At 39.7% G+C, this 14,842-nt stretch overlaps 1 protein-coding gene across 7 annotated transcripts in view; it reads right to left on the bottom strand.

Annotated features, from left to right (window-relative positions):
• LOC122527461 (Down syndrome cell adhesion molecule-like protein Dscam2) overlaps positions 1–14,842 on the bottom strand; it is a 55,495-nt gene that overhangs the window by 20,999 nt on the left and 19,654 nt on the right. For all 7 annotated transcript variants that reach the window (XR_006306346.1, XM_043651679.1, XM_043651678.1 and 4 more), the window contains exons 4-7: positions 14,696–14,813; positions 8,443–8,604; positions 7,303–7,586; positions 1,339–1,483 (exon numbers count right to left, since the gene is read on the bottom strand). Coding sequence is in view for 6 of the 7 variants with exons in the window: in XM_043651679.1 (XP_043507614.1) it covers positions 1,339–1,483; positions 7,303–7,586; positions 8,443–8,604; positions 14,696–14,813 (709 nt within the window). In the remaining variant the exon portion in view is untranslated. The remainder of the gene's footprint in view (positions 1–1,338; positions 1,484–7,302; positions 7,587–8,442; positions 8,605–14,695; positions 14,814–14,842) is intronic.

Raw genomic sequence — 14,842 nt, 5'->3', positions numbered from 1 at the left:
GCGCGCAGAGAGACCGTTTTTCAATTACCGCGTCGCAACGCGCGTTTCCGGCCAAAGCGCCCCCGGTTTCAATGAAATTGCTAATTTCACGTGCGCGCCGAGAACCATGGAATGCAGTTTGTGCGACGAGACGAGCGAATTGCGCGTGTTTCGTCTGCAAGCTATTGCCGAGGATCGGTATGGGAGAGATTGATGGCTTTTTGGCCAGAGAAGGGCAAGAAAATGGTCGAGAAAGGTGCGCGATAAAATCACACGTGGGAGGGGAGAGGAAGAATCACAGAGAGTCTTTTATATATGTCGATCTGTCATTAAACCGTACGAGGGTCTCGCGCGTCATATCCTCTCGTGTCCGTCCTCTCGTCCTCGTGTCCCCCTCTTTGTGCCTTTCCCATCCGCCGCGTCGACGGCACTTCGTGTCGTTGCAATAAATATTCCCCGGCCTGCTCCTTGCCGGGATATTGCACTTGAGATTGAAATTGGCCTCGCTGCAGATGCGACCCCCTCGACTACTCGCCGCCAGGAGATTGCATTTTAATTACGAGGCATCAAGCACGCGTTAAAACAATTGTTCAGGAGTTACGACCACGTGCTTTGCTCGACGACTGAAGGAGCGGCAGCGCGCTTTGTTAGCCATGTGCGAAAGTAACGGCTGTTTCTGTTGAATTGCATAAACACGCGAGAAAACTCACCGAGCAGGCGAGATGGTTTAAAATTGGAAGAAATTAAATAAAGAGACAGGACGTCTCGTCGTATAATGTTGAATGATTAACAACACCGGTACAGAAAACGAATTTTCCGTCACTATTTTTGGAAATTCACCTGTAATTCGTTTAACTAGTCTGGTTTGTGTAAATTTATTTTCGCCAGCAGTGGAAAATATTTAGTCCCTTCTCCAAAATAAAATACCAGTCCTAATAAATAAGTAATTTTCAATCATCAAATCTTAAAAAGATTGTTCCATTGGACACAGAATTGCAAAACTATGAGGAAAAAAGTCCGCAATTAAAAAGTCCACGATCTACAATTGTTAATGTTACTAGTTGATAAAAATTACACTCTCAATATCTCAATTAATAATTAGTTCGTCAAAAAACGCTCGCGTGTAAAAAGACCAAAATTAAAATTTGTAATTTCGTTTCTCGCACGATCGTTTCTCGGTGTATAATTACGTTAGTTCGGAATGAATTAATTAATTAACCTACCGAGATGCGTTGCAGCGGATCGGATCGATGCGTGCAACAATTAACGAGCAATTATACCGGGCAACGCGGTAAATGTACCGGCATCCGGTTACGTACAATTAAATGAATTAGGTTACGAAAATTAAATGAAGCCTACCTTCCGTTGGTTGGCAGGGGAAAGCCGTCCAAGGCCCAGGAGACCTGCGGTGTTGGATTCCCAGCGGCGGAGCACTTCAAGGACACAGCCGGCCCCGGCTGCAACGTTTGCTCGATGAACGAATAGAGCAGCATCGGCGGTGCGTCTGCGAAACCCAGAAAACAAGACCACGATACATACGATTTCTCGGTATCCTTCATTTTCATCCCGTCTGTGCGCCGTACTCGTTTTTGTACGACTTCAAAGAAACATTTGAAGCACGCGCTTCGGTTACGAAACGGTCAGGGAAAATATCGAAAGAAATACCTGGCAAGAGAGATTCTTTCTCTCCTCTCTCTGATTTTTTCTCTGATTTTTTTTAACTCGTTGCTACTCGACACGGATCGGATAGGAATCTGTTTCTCGATGGTAGAGACGAAGAAAAGGGAGAAGACGGGCGAGAAGAACAAGAAGAGAAATCGAGTGAGAGCGCTGAGGAGCGGAGAGTGACGGCCGTCCGACTCGCGACGATGACCGCGACGCAAACGTGACGAATTCATCTCGTTGTAAGTACGATACGCGGCAGAGGTTAGGTAGAGAGTCGAACCAGGTAGGTAGAAGGTTCACAGGGCGGGATGGCAGGATAGCGGGTGAAAGTAGAAATCCCCGTTTGCTCGGGGAAGAGGAAAGAACAAGAGGCAAGAGCGTGAAAGACCACGGCGGATTCTTGATTCTGAAAGCCGGCACCACGCCTGCCTGGCTGGCTGGGTGGCTGGGTGGCTGGGAGGCTGGGAGGCTGGCTGCTTCCCTGTGCATCGCGATAGAAAACGAAAGACAATGGGCTCGCTGCGACGGAAGCGCGCCGGAATATTTTTTCTCTCTCGATGTTTCTATCTCGGCGACACGACGACCGGCGGGGCAGAGGGACAGGGCACAAGGGGGTGGGTGGGTGGTAGGCAGAGGGAGGGGTTCTTGGGAGGATGAAACGGGGCTGGCCGTGGAAAGAAAGAAGGGAGTGTAGAGGGTAGAGAAAGCGGCTGCTGGTGGAAAGGCAAAGGAGAAAGTCCGAGATCGAAGTCGAGTTTCTCTCTCTTTCTCTCTCTCTGTCTCTCTTTCTCTGTTTCTCGGTCGACGTTGAGGGGACTTTCCATAATTAAAAGTGTCGATTTCGTCGTCATTAAAAAATGCTCGAGCGTCCCGTTACAAAGGACAGTTTCGTCGTCTAGAGACGACGAGAGAAGCGGAGATAGGTAGATGGATAGATAGAGAGACAGAGAGAGAGAGAGAGAGAGAGAGAGAGGGAGAGGGAGAGAGAGCTAGGACACCTTCGTCTAGGATGAATACGAACAGCAAGTAGAGACGGTGCTCGCGGATCCGTGCGGAAATTGATGAATCTCGTCTCGATGCCTCCGAGCGATCGTCAATACGTAGTCGCGAGACCGCGAAATCTCGTTCACCGGCTTCGATAAAACAGAATTTCTTCGTTTTTTTTTTTCTCCCCCCTGATGTTTATTCAGTCTGTTTGCCTCGGGAGAATCGTGAAAGGAGAGCGGGCAAGTTGCGAGTATTGAAGCGAAACTTGGAAGATGAAGAACTTCTGAGAAATGGTCTTTCTACTACGAGGGATAAGTTTGTGACAATTTATAATACGGAGTATCTGATTATCATTATTATTATTATTATATTTTTTTTGCGCAAACGTAGCAGTTTGTGAGTTTAATTAACCCTATTGAACATTTGTGGGATTATCTGGAACGTGTAATTCGAAAATACACAATTTCATCTAAAACAGACTTAAAAAATGCTTTAATTAACGAATGGAATAACATCACTAACAAAGTCACATCTAATTTGGTTAATTAAATACCTAGAATGCTAGCTGCAATAATAAAATCAATGGGAAACCCTACTAAATACTATAATTATAAATATATTAATTTTACAATTGTTTGTTGCTTTTATTACAAACGTTTAAATTACTTGTACACTTGATAATGACAAAAGAACTGCAAGAATACTTATTACGCGTTCATTTCTGTCATTTTTCATTTATTCATTTTTCTTGGTATTTATATAAACAATATGAATTTAAATATATTTTTTTTGTTTATTTGATATTATATAGTACCACAGACTTTTGAGAATAGATGTACCATGTTTAAAAAATATTATTATTCAGCATTTCAGTCGTGATTAGTTACTATACGAATACTTTTTACACCCACTGTATAGGTATGCATATATAAATAACATAGTGCGAGTACGACGTTTGAAATTATGAAGAGATACGAGATGGAATGACGCGTAATGTTCCGAAACCTCTGGTGATCATGACTTTTACTTTTTTTAATATCTATCGACGTTATACGAGCATGCATCGCTTCTTTTAGTATTTCACATTGACATATTTCGCGTTACTGCACGCCGAGCGCGTTCCACATCTCCTCTATTTTTCCCCATAAACGTATATATAAATATATCCACGCTCCAATTACGACGTATACATTACGCAAAAGCTTAAATAAATTGTACCTTCATCTCGTAGCAATCTTTAGCAGCGTTTATTTCATTAATTAACCGTTTCCAACATCCAACGTCCATAGAAACATCCATTCCTCCTTTATTTCGCCGTTTCAATTACGAGCGTCGGGCGCGCAGCTGAATAACAGGATACTCTCTGTACGCGAGAGTTTCGCGCATGAAATTGGTACGAAAGAATCTCGAGGAACAAATTTCAGCCTAGAGGATGGATACGTTCCAGCCACCGAGGTTATACCGAGCGTATTCACGGGGCCGTGAATCCTCATTCACGCAGCATCCGACAGAGTACGAGGCAGCCCGGCGTCCACACAAGGAGAGGAGACGAACTTTCATAATGCATCGTGGCACGTAATTTCGTTCAGAGGAACGCAACGTTCAGCCGCTCCTTTAAAGGCAATCGTGCCTTTAATAAACGCAAATTCGATTTGCTTTTTAGTTTCCATTTGCTTTCTCTCACGTGGGGCCAAAAGGAGGGGCAAATTAGAGACACCGCGAAGAGGAGAACGACGAAGTCGAGAAAATCGGCTCGCTGGATTACCAGAGGCGATTCGATCGAAACGCAATTCGTCTCCATTTGGTTTCAGCTCGTCAACGAAACGACTTTTTTTCCGCTAGCCCCTTGGCTCGTGGCACTACTGGCAAATCAGCCTCTCTCTCTCTCTCTCTCTCTCTCCCTTTTATTCCCACATTTTTCCTAGTCGTGAAATTGCAACGAACTCGGTAATCCTCTCTCTTTCCAAAGCTCCCCTTTGCATGTGTGCATGCATGTTTATGTACATATGTATATGTACGTAATATGTATATGCATGTATATGTGGCTGTCTCTGTGTCCAGGCCACGGTACGTCCTTACCACGGGTGTACCGCTTGCTCGAATTCCCTTTGACGTAAATTCCGTGCATTACCGACGCTGACGAGCGAGAGACGCTAACTTCATTGTTGTTTCAAAGGCCCTCCTCTGGCTGGTTTCCTCCGCGTCCCTCGCCAACGGGATGTTCCTCTTTCATGCACCAGTCCTCATCCATAGGTGGGCGGTCCAGATATAGGGCAAACGGTTCAGAGAGAAAGAGAGAGACAGAGAGAGAGAGAGAGAGAGAGAGAGAAGGGTCGAAGAAAGGAAAGAGAAAGAGACAGAGAAATGCTTCGTGATGGTTACCAAAGAGTAACGGGGGAAAGGAGGGTTGATAGTGGTAGCAGTGGCGAGCATGAAGGAATTAACGAAGGGGATGAGGGGAGTTTAAAGCGGCGTAAAAGAAGCCTTCTCCACTTCAAAGCGGAGGTTCTCTGTTCTACCGGGTTCTAACGGGCCACGTGGTCTACATGCTCCTTCCACGTTAATCGAATAACGCCGGTAATACGATCGGTGACGTTCACTACCGATCGCGAGAACCTACTTTCCGCGTCGTGTTATACTTGCGTCACTTCTGGCCCGCCTTCTCGAAAAGGTGGAGCGCCAACCTCGAAACGAAGGGGGGGGGGGGCGCATCGATTCGCACTGGCCATCATCGATCGGGCCAAAGTATTTCGAGGGCAATGGGACTCGATTTCCGGCGATCGATGAACAGAAACTCCCGAAGGTGACTCGCAATCGTGCAGTGTCGTGGTTTGACTCTGACAATCTGTGCGGATGTTACAACCGATGTGGCGTTCAACGAAGTGCGAAGAGATGGATTCATCGATGTTACCGCCCTGTCAAATGCTTAGTCTTGATAACGTCGTTTGGCAAATTCGTTTGACAATTTTGTGGAAGAGTACGGAATGCGAGACGTGCACTGAGAAATTGGGCAAACTGTATCAGGTAACCGGTCGTAACGGTATCGAGGGAGGGGTTCAAGTGGCTCGGCTGGAAGTTGGAGAAAGTTCCAGGCTCTTGAAACTTTGGCCATTGAATGTAAAATACGTATTACTAAATTGGCGATTGCGAGAGAAGTAAACGATTAAATATATTAAGCGAATCGATTACTTTTTAACTAGTTTCTTAGAGAAGTAAAGAGATTGTTCAAGAGGTTCGCTTGCCAATTATTACCAATTAGATTTTGTCAATTAACAATCGTTTGACATAGCATTTGAATTGATTAATATACTTGCCGAAATAAAAAAACAATTAGTAAACTTCAATTTCATACCGATCATGTCGATCGTGTCTGCAATCGGACAGGAAACAATTAGATTTATTAATTTCGTAAAAATACGACAATTGAAATTAACACAAACCGATCGGAAATTGATATTTTAATTGAGTAACTCCTCGCGGAAAGAAGTGGAGTTGATACTCGTTCCGTGCACTTGTGTGATGACCGCGGATTCTAAATCATCTCGTGTCATCTTTCTTCCTCCGTTCCGTATGGTGGCAGGCGTGATGCATTTCTATGCTAATTGGACCACCGTGAATTTTCACGGAAGCGATAAAGTTTCGAGATGCAGAAGATGAATCTTCGAGAATGACCTAATTTGCTTTGTGCCCGAGACGGAGGGTAGTCGAAAAGTGAATTTATACGTATGTGTAGACCCATTGAAAGCCTCCCTCATTTGCAATTCCGAACGAAACTGCACCGCAACTTTCCATGTAATTTTCCTTTGTATGGGCCAAGTTGTAAACGACGCCGGGTATGTGGAATTCAGTAATTGAGATCGAGCGAATCGAATCGTATCGAATGGAATATCGCATATACGCGTATGTGCGCATACTTGAGCATTTATGCGTTTCTGCGTACGAAAATCACGAATTGCCCATTAACCAGCCGTTTGATGGAACTTTTTCTTCCCTCGAGTGTTGTTCGGTAGATTTCAAAAACCGAAATTCGATAAGAATCGAAATTCATACGCGCGTAATTGGAAGAAGGTAATTTTCGAGGAGATTTTGAAAGTATGCAAATCAATTCTAAAATATAAAATACATATTATTTTTAAAAAATATATATATATATATTTAAAAATAATATGTATTTTATATTTTACTTGTCGAATTTAATTTTCTAAGAAATACAATCTTTCTATTCGGTTTTTCAAAAATATATATATATATTTTTGAAAAAATATATATATATATTTATATATATATTTATATATTTAAATATTTAAAAATAATATGTATTTCATATTTTATATATATATATAGTAATGGAAAACCGAATAGAAAGATTGTATTTCTTAGAAAATTAAATTCGACAAGTAAAATATAATTGCTAGCTGTTAATACACGACGACTTAATAACTTTGTTCGTTAGTGGAAGATTATGCGAAATTAATTATCGAAGTTTTTTTTTCTGAATTAAATTGTTTTCGGTGAAAAAAACTTTAAATTTCACAATTTTATCTCCTTAACTCAATTAACTCTAATTTGTTAAACTTTCCTTGAAATGTATAAATAACTCTATTTGAAACCGCCATTTCCATTGCATTGACTTTCATCGGAGGCACAAATAAATAAATGCTTCTTACTTACCGCCTAATTGTAATTCTGCAGAGGCCTGTGCAGTGTCGCCTTCCGCCCGTCTGACGATACACTGATACATTCCACGATCTTCCCTGCTGATACCGTTCAGCCTCAATAATTCTGATTGTCTGCCGGTGCCTGGCAACTGTCGACCATCCTTGTACCAGGTAACAAAGTGTGGTCCAGCTTGTGGATGCGTGCTGACCTCGCATCTAAATTCGGCATTACCTCCTAAATGGACGCTCAACAAGGGTGGCGTCACTTCCACGTGTAATGGGGCCGTCACGATGAGCCTTGAAGAACAATTTTCTTTGAACTCTGTCGGTTCTTTGAACCTCTCATTAAGAATTTAACGTTAAATGCAAATAACATTGCGCGTACATAAATAATATAAATCGTAGGAAAAGTCGTGGAACGTCTTTACTTCTAATGATATTTTTGAGTATTTTATCGAGGATAATAAATTCGGAATTATACCCCATTTTTCTTAAGTAAAATTATTAATCTTCTCATTGAGTATTTTCTTTGTGCGAAGATGCAAGAGATGTGAATTTAATTTCACGTGAAAATTTGATTGGCGCAGCGGTTTGGAAACCTGGAATTCTGCGAGGCGAATTTTTTTTTTTTCTGACTAAAAGCGTTTGAGAAATTTATTGGAAAAGGGGTATAATTAACGATTTTGTTAATTACCTGGTTCTGGAAAGTTTTTTAGTCTTTACAAAAAGATTACCAAGTATTTCGAAGTTTTGCCGAAGCGAGTCATGAACGTTTAACGCTTGCTTTGGGTCATAATTAGCAGAAGCGGAGCTTTAATTAGTTGAACAAAGAAATTCGTCGATTTAATGTAAACATGTAGGAAACGAAAAGTATTATGAATATCACATCGCGCTTTTTATAATTAAAACCGTCTCTAGATATTTTCAACCCAATTTTAATTGTTCAAATTTTATTTTATTTTATTAGTAGTAAAAATTAATTTTATTTTATTACTAGTAAAAAAAACATACTCGAAATGTATGTCGCTCAGACTCTCAAAACGTTTCAAAATAAAATCTCTCTTTTAAACTAGCATAAATTTTCATAATTAATCACTACTATTTTTACATTAAATTGTTACTATCTGTATGTAATTTATTATTTATTAATTACCGAACTTCTGCGCTGGCTTCACCACCAGGATTAGACGCGGAACACCGATAAATACCGCTATCTTCTAACGTTACCGCTTCGAGGGCCAGAACGGACCCGAGCAACCTGGTTCTTGGTCCAGAGAGTACCAGCATTGGCTCCGAACCGGTTTGTGCATACCACCTGAAAATTAGGTCACAGCTTAGCACGTTAAATCTCAATTACATTTAAACTATTATTTGTGTAAAGGATATTTTATTCTTGTGAACAAAGCTGTAAAATTTAAACCAAATTTACAGGTTATAAAGCTTGAGAACCGTTTCTACTTGTAATTATGACTCGTTAAGATTGTTCTTGACATTGTACTTTTATTCATTCACTATTTCTGGCTAAATACTGAAATTGTGAAATTATAGAATTTGGTACAAACGTTTGTTCTTCGTACGTATAATAGAATGAATTTTACTGTTGTACTCTTAATACTCAATAAATCTTTCTTCTTATAATCTTAAAATTTCTTGTAATAATTATATTATTATTATAATCTTAGTTGTGATTATTACAGATCATTTCGTTGTACAAAGTTTAATAAATGCAGTGTTTCTACTACTAAATTTGTTACTCAGAAAATTACTTGAATCCCCAAAAGACAATTTCAGACATTACAACGGTAAACAAATTCGAATACCAACGAAATGAAACAAACACACACACACACGGTTTATTAGACACATTCCTTTCATTATCACGTATCATTTTCTCCATCGATGGCAATACCGGAATATCATTAATGTAATAATATATTCCCTAATTTATATTTCCCATGAAATTACCTCAAAGCACCAATTAAAAATTTCCGTCGGGTCGATTGTTGCCGATCGGTAAACAACCGAAAATTCCACCAGCGATAAATCCGCACGTAATCTCAATTAATTCGAACGTCATTTCACTCACTCAGCGACGTAATATGTCATCCAATTACATTATCCGAATCCATTGAAATCTCTCGGCCGGCGTACAATCCGCGAAACTTCGTACATTCCGTTGAAAATTCGCCGCGGAAAAATCGTTTGTAACAGCCGCACGAAAATAGGTCCTGGCAGCGTTCCATTCCCGATCCCGGTTCCCGTCGTCGGTCTCGCGGATTCCAGCAAAAAAAAAAAAAAAAAGTTTCCAAACGTCGCGAAACTAACGCGAATTAACCCTCGATCGATTGTCCGGCATTTTTTTTCGAATATGACATTCACTGCCTCTCTTAATAATAACACAAGGGCTGAATTTTCGGATGAAATTGCGAAACTGATGGTAAAAGTTTCAACCTCTTATCGCCGCGTGACGATGAAAATTATATGAAATCAAATTTCGATTCGGTGCATAATTCGATTGCTGGTAAAATAATTTTGCATAATTATTGCACATTGATGTCTGAGGATCGTTGATAATTTTGTGGTCATTTTTCACGTCTGTATTTTTCATACGGCAGGTTGTCTGCTCTCTTGATGTAACTTGCATTAACTTTTAGTTCGTTTGATGAAAATTTTGAGTTTGAGACAAAATGTACGCTTGAATTTGACGTGACCTTACCTCGGCATAATTTGACGCATAATCTGCCTCTTGTAACAAAACAATTGACAAATAAATATTCAGCACTTTTAGTTACAAAAAGGGACGCGAAACAATCCAATAGTTATTATACTTATTATAATAACCGATAGCTCCACTCTTATAAAATTCTCCACGAATATTGCGTGGCATGCCTCCGACCCTCAACTTAAAGCACCAAATACTTTTCGCTCGCGGAGTCGTAAAGTTTATAATCAGTCGTAGCAATCTTGGGACCGAGAAGAGACGGTGGCGGACGCCAAACCAAACGCAGTTAATGCAACAGTCCTCGCCTCGATTCCCTTCGGAACTTCCTCTTTCCCCAAGAGCTAGGAATAATTTTTCATCGAAAGGCGAGGCGGGCCGCGCGTGGAGCAAAAGGGTGGCTGGTGGGAACCGGGGCGCTTCAATTTCGCTGGCTTTCGGGCACGACGACCTAGAAACGACAACCAGTCGCATCCACGGCGAGCATTTATCCCAGAGATTCCTCTTTCTTTCATCCTCCTCGCCAACTTCTTGACAGTTTTCGATCGAGGCACGTTCGTCGAATCGAACCGCTCTGGCAGATCCCTTCCATCCTCTCTTTCTTCTTCGTTTCTCCACTCCCCACCTCCCCTCTTTTTGTAGATCATCATGGAACACTTGGTGTCTCGTATCTTTGTCGGTTCTAGAATTTCCGAGTAAAATAGTAACAGAGCTGGGTTCTCCTCGAGAATTTTAGTTGACAGTCCCTGGGAAAAGTCATCCGGGAGAGGAGGAGATACGAAGTTACGAGTTTCGACTCGTGAAGTAGATTGGTTTTGCGCTTTCTTCCGAAAGCGACAAGGTAGCCGAGAGAGAGAGAGAGAGAGAGAGAGAGAGAGAGAGAGAGAGAGAGAGAGAGAGAGAGAGAGAGAGAGAGTTTAAGGGGGTATTCTGACAATCCGGCTTAAAAAATCAATTTTTTTTACATTTTCTCAAAGTATATGCTTTCGAAAATGCCTAAATGTAAAAGGATTTGTTTGAATTCGGAAAATTATCAAAGTGATAGTGTTTAAAGGAAACGGTTTACTGCTCGCAACGTAAGTATGAATATTTTTGTACAACGGGTAACAAAAATTTGTTTTTCTCAAAAAATATTTTATTTTGTAATATTATTATTTATTTTTATATTATTATTATTTTATAATATTTTATTTTTAGCTTTACCTAAGGCTATATAATTTTCACAATTTTCATTAATTTTGTTAAAAAAAATTAATACTCTATATAATAATAGTAATAATATAAAAATAAATAAAATAATATAAAATAATATATAAAATAATAAAATAATATATAATATATTTTATATATTCTATATAATTTATATAAAATAATATAAAAATAAATAATAATATTACAAAATAAAATTAATACTCTAATACGTAAATACACCTTAAGTATGAATAAATCTGTGTGCGAAAATTGCACACCAAAATGTATCATGGTTTCCTTAGAAAAAAAATCCCCAAAAAGTCGATTTTTTCAAGCCGAATTATCAAAATACCTCCTTAAGATCAAACGGTGTTCTTTGTTTATTTGCACGCGATGATTCTTGTGCAAAGTGTCTTTCTTCAGGCAAAGGGGAATCACGTTGTAATGCGACGTGGTATCAGTTTCATGGTATGTACGTACGTGCTAATTCCGTTTGCACATAGTATGCGACTGCTGGTAAATTGGAGCAAGTTTGTTGTTAGGAACTGAGCGTCTCTAGTTTCGATCGATTGCCCCCTACTTAAGTCACGTTTCCCATTCGTGGATATCTAAGAGATAAGGTGATGGTCGGTCACGTGTTCAAGTTTATATAGTTTACTACATATTACATTATTTTACGGAATGAAATAAACATGAAATTACTTAAATTTCCAAAATTTCTTATACCCATACTCTCTCTTTCATCTTGATCATATTGTCTCATTCTTAATTTAACTACGCGTAGCATTAGCCTCAATGTTACCCAAATAAAAGTAATTATATTCATAAATCTTAAATGAAAATTACGACGGCAGAATAAATTTGGTCCATTATTTCTATCTACGAGCACGTTGCTGTTACGCATTGTCGTCAATATCGTTAATTAAATAAATTACCAGCAGTAAAATTGCAATTGTGACAATCGCATTATGTTAGAAGATAAAATATAATTCTTGACACAGAGTCGTAAATCTAAATCACGTGACAGGACGACTCCAGCTAAGTTATTTCAATCAAACAGTATCTGTGATTCTTAATAAAACAAATGACCGAAATAAAATAAAATTGGAACTCAATAATGTAAAACGTAACCCTTTACGCTAATTCCACTCGAGCCTAAATCACGCGGCAGGACAAGCTCCTTATTTCGGTCGAATGGATTAGTATCGGCGAGTACTGTTCAAGCACGTCCTTCGCAAAACATCTTGGCACACCGTGCTGGCCAGCGATATCGTCGATAAATTTTCATCTCTCCAGATGTTTCTTGTCCAGTGCATGCATCTGTCTACGGGCTCGGGTTCGAGGAAAATCCAGGAGAAAAAAAGAGAGCGAGAGAGAGAGAGAGAGAGGGAGGGGGGGAGGGAAAGCTTGTAGAGCAAAAGACTCCTCGAAGACTCGGCGAGCGACATGGAGAGTTTCCGATTGTGCTTCGTTCGCGAGGCTTCACGTTCGAGTGCTCCCACTTTTCCTCGATCAAAGTCCTGCCTAGTCCTTATTCCTTTACTTACCCCCTCGAATATTCCTGACTTCGATCCTTCTTTCCCTGCCTCCTCGCTGTCTGTTCGTCCATTCTTGTTTCGATCCCCGAAGGTTCGAGGCCAACAAACGACATTCGTAATTTCCTTTTAGGCTAAAGAGCAGCGTGTGCTGTCTCTTCGCCCTTTTTTCTCTTTGCGTTTCGCTTTCGTCGTCTTGTCGACGTGACTCGTACGAGTGTCGGCGTGGGAGAATCCTTGCTTGTTGAGAGCTTCAAAAGTTTTAAGGTTTCTGCGCTTGTCTTTGAGAAAGGCAAATGTACAAATAATCGCAGCGTTTCGTATCGTCGTACGTTGGTTTATTGTTTCTTTGAGATCATTAATAGGATTTCAACCGCATGGAAGTTTTATCATATGACGGTATGGTGCATATGGAGACTTTCATATTTTTGACGTGACGAATATATATTTTGTAAAAGTTACCAACAACGGTTTTTATCCTCTTCTCTTCACATCTCTCAGAACGTGGCTCTCAAAGGGTTGAATTATACTGCAGTGCCAATTTTTGCATAGAAAGTACGTAAGAAACACACGAAAGATGTTTAATTCCATCGACATCGAAAATACCTTGTAATTATTAATTCAATATCAAAATATTTTATTTATTATTTTATTTATTAGTTAGGTTATATTTTATTAGAATATTATTTAATTGGAAATTTGTCTTTCTCTTCGTCCATTTTATTGTTCCTTTCTTTTCCTTTCCTTTGTGTCCCTCTCTTCCTGTTTCCTCTTTCCCCTTCTTCCTCCTCTTTGAAATCCACAGACACAGAGATTGAACGTGCCAGATAGAAATTAAAAAGTCTTAGCGAACAAAACGGTCGATAAATTTCCACATCTTGCATCGGAACTGAAATCATATTGCTACGTGGACACTCAATTTACGCGAGAATTCGCGTTTCCGTTTCCATGGTCGCTTCGTTTCCGCCGCTTTGAACTCGCAAACGACCGGTGCCCCGTAATTACAGCGTTAAATTCGTTTACATCGTTTGCAATAATAATAACATTAAATTTACCAACAAGCACGGTATCGGTTTTCGATTACGTGTAATTATTCCCATGATTATTTGGACGTATTATGATCGGTTTAATTTATACTTGCCAACCAGTTAATCATCCGCAAGCAAAAAATACTGATAACCTTAATCAATTGAGTCGCGTCTTTCGTGATATGACAGACAGCCGACAAACAATTGTCTGAGAATTTTTAGCATTCTAAAATGCCACTGATTGCCACCATTGTTATATTATTACCAACGACAATTTTTAATATTTAATTTACCTCAGACGGACGTTAGGTATCGAAAACTGATATATTTATCGATACTCATCCGCCAGCTAGTAGAAAATGTCTTTCAAGAGAATTATCTTTTAATTAATGGTAGAAAAAGTAAAAAAATTGTGTGGTATTTTTCAAAAGAAAAAGAACATTCCTTCAGCGACGTGTCATGCTAGTAGAATAGGTCATTTGCGTCAGACACGGTACTGATTAACTGATCTTTAGTAAAGGTATTTTCTAAATTTTAAAAATATTTTCTGCTAAAGTACATACGCACAAATATAGATCGACAATTATATAAATCTCTGTTATTATGCAAACAAAGTACTTTGAAATAAAAATAGTTTTCAATAACCAGAAGTTAATGACTGGTTACTGCTACTGACAGTTTGAAACAAAGGGCCTATTCTGTCTAAATCTACAAATTAAAAAAGCATTCCAGGCAAACACGAAACAATTATTATTGTTGCGAATAATTTGTCATTTCGTCAACGCGAGAGCAAAGTTGAAATAATAAAATTCCAAAGTCCACAGCGAGGTCAACGTAATTGAAAACACTCTTTTAAAATAAAATTCACAATCGCTGTTGCAATTCTTCGCATCAACGATGGATTTAATCCATCGAGATAAGAGAGAAACTCACCGATACTCGGGAGTAGGGCAAGCCTGTGCCACGCAGACTAACGACGTTGATTCATCTTGAGCGACGTGAACAACGCCGGAGTTTTCAAGAATCACCGGTGGCATCACCCCTCTGTGATCTGTGCAAAAAAAGAAGAGAAGAAAAATG

This window comes from Frieseomelitta varia, unplaced genomic scaffold (genome assembly GCF_011392965.1).
Source record: "Frieseomelitta varia isolate USP_RPSP 00005682 unplaced genomic scaffold, Fvar_1.2 scaffold_220, whole genome shotgun sequence".
Classification (NCBI taxonomy): Eukaryota; Metazoa; Arthropoda; class Insecta; order Hymenoptera; family Apidae; genus Frieseomelitta; species Frieseomelitta varia.
The sequence above is the reverse complement of the archived record's forward strand: the minus strand, read 5'-3'. Positions and strand labels throughout refer to the sequence as shown.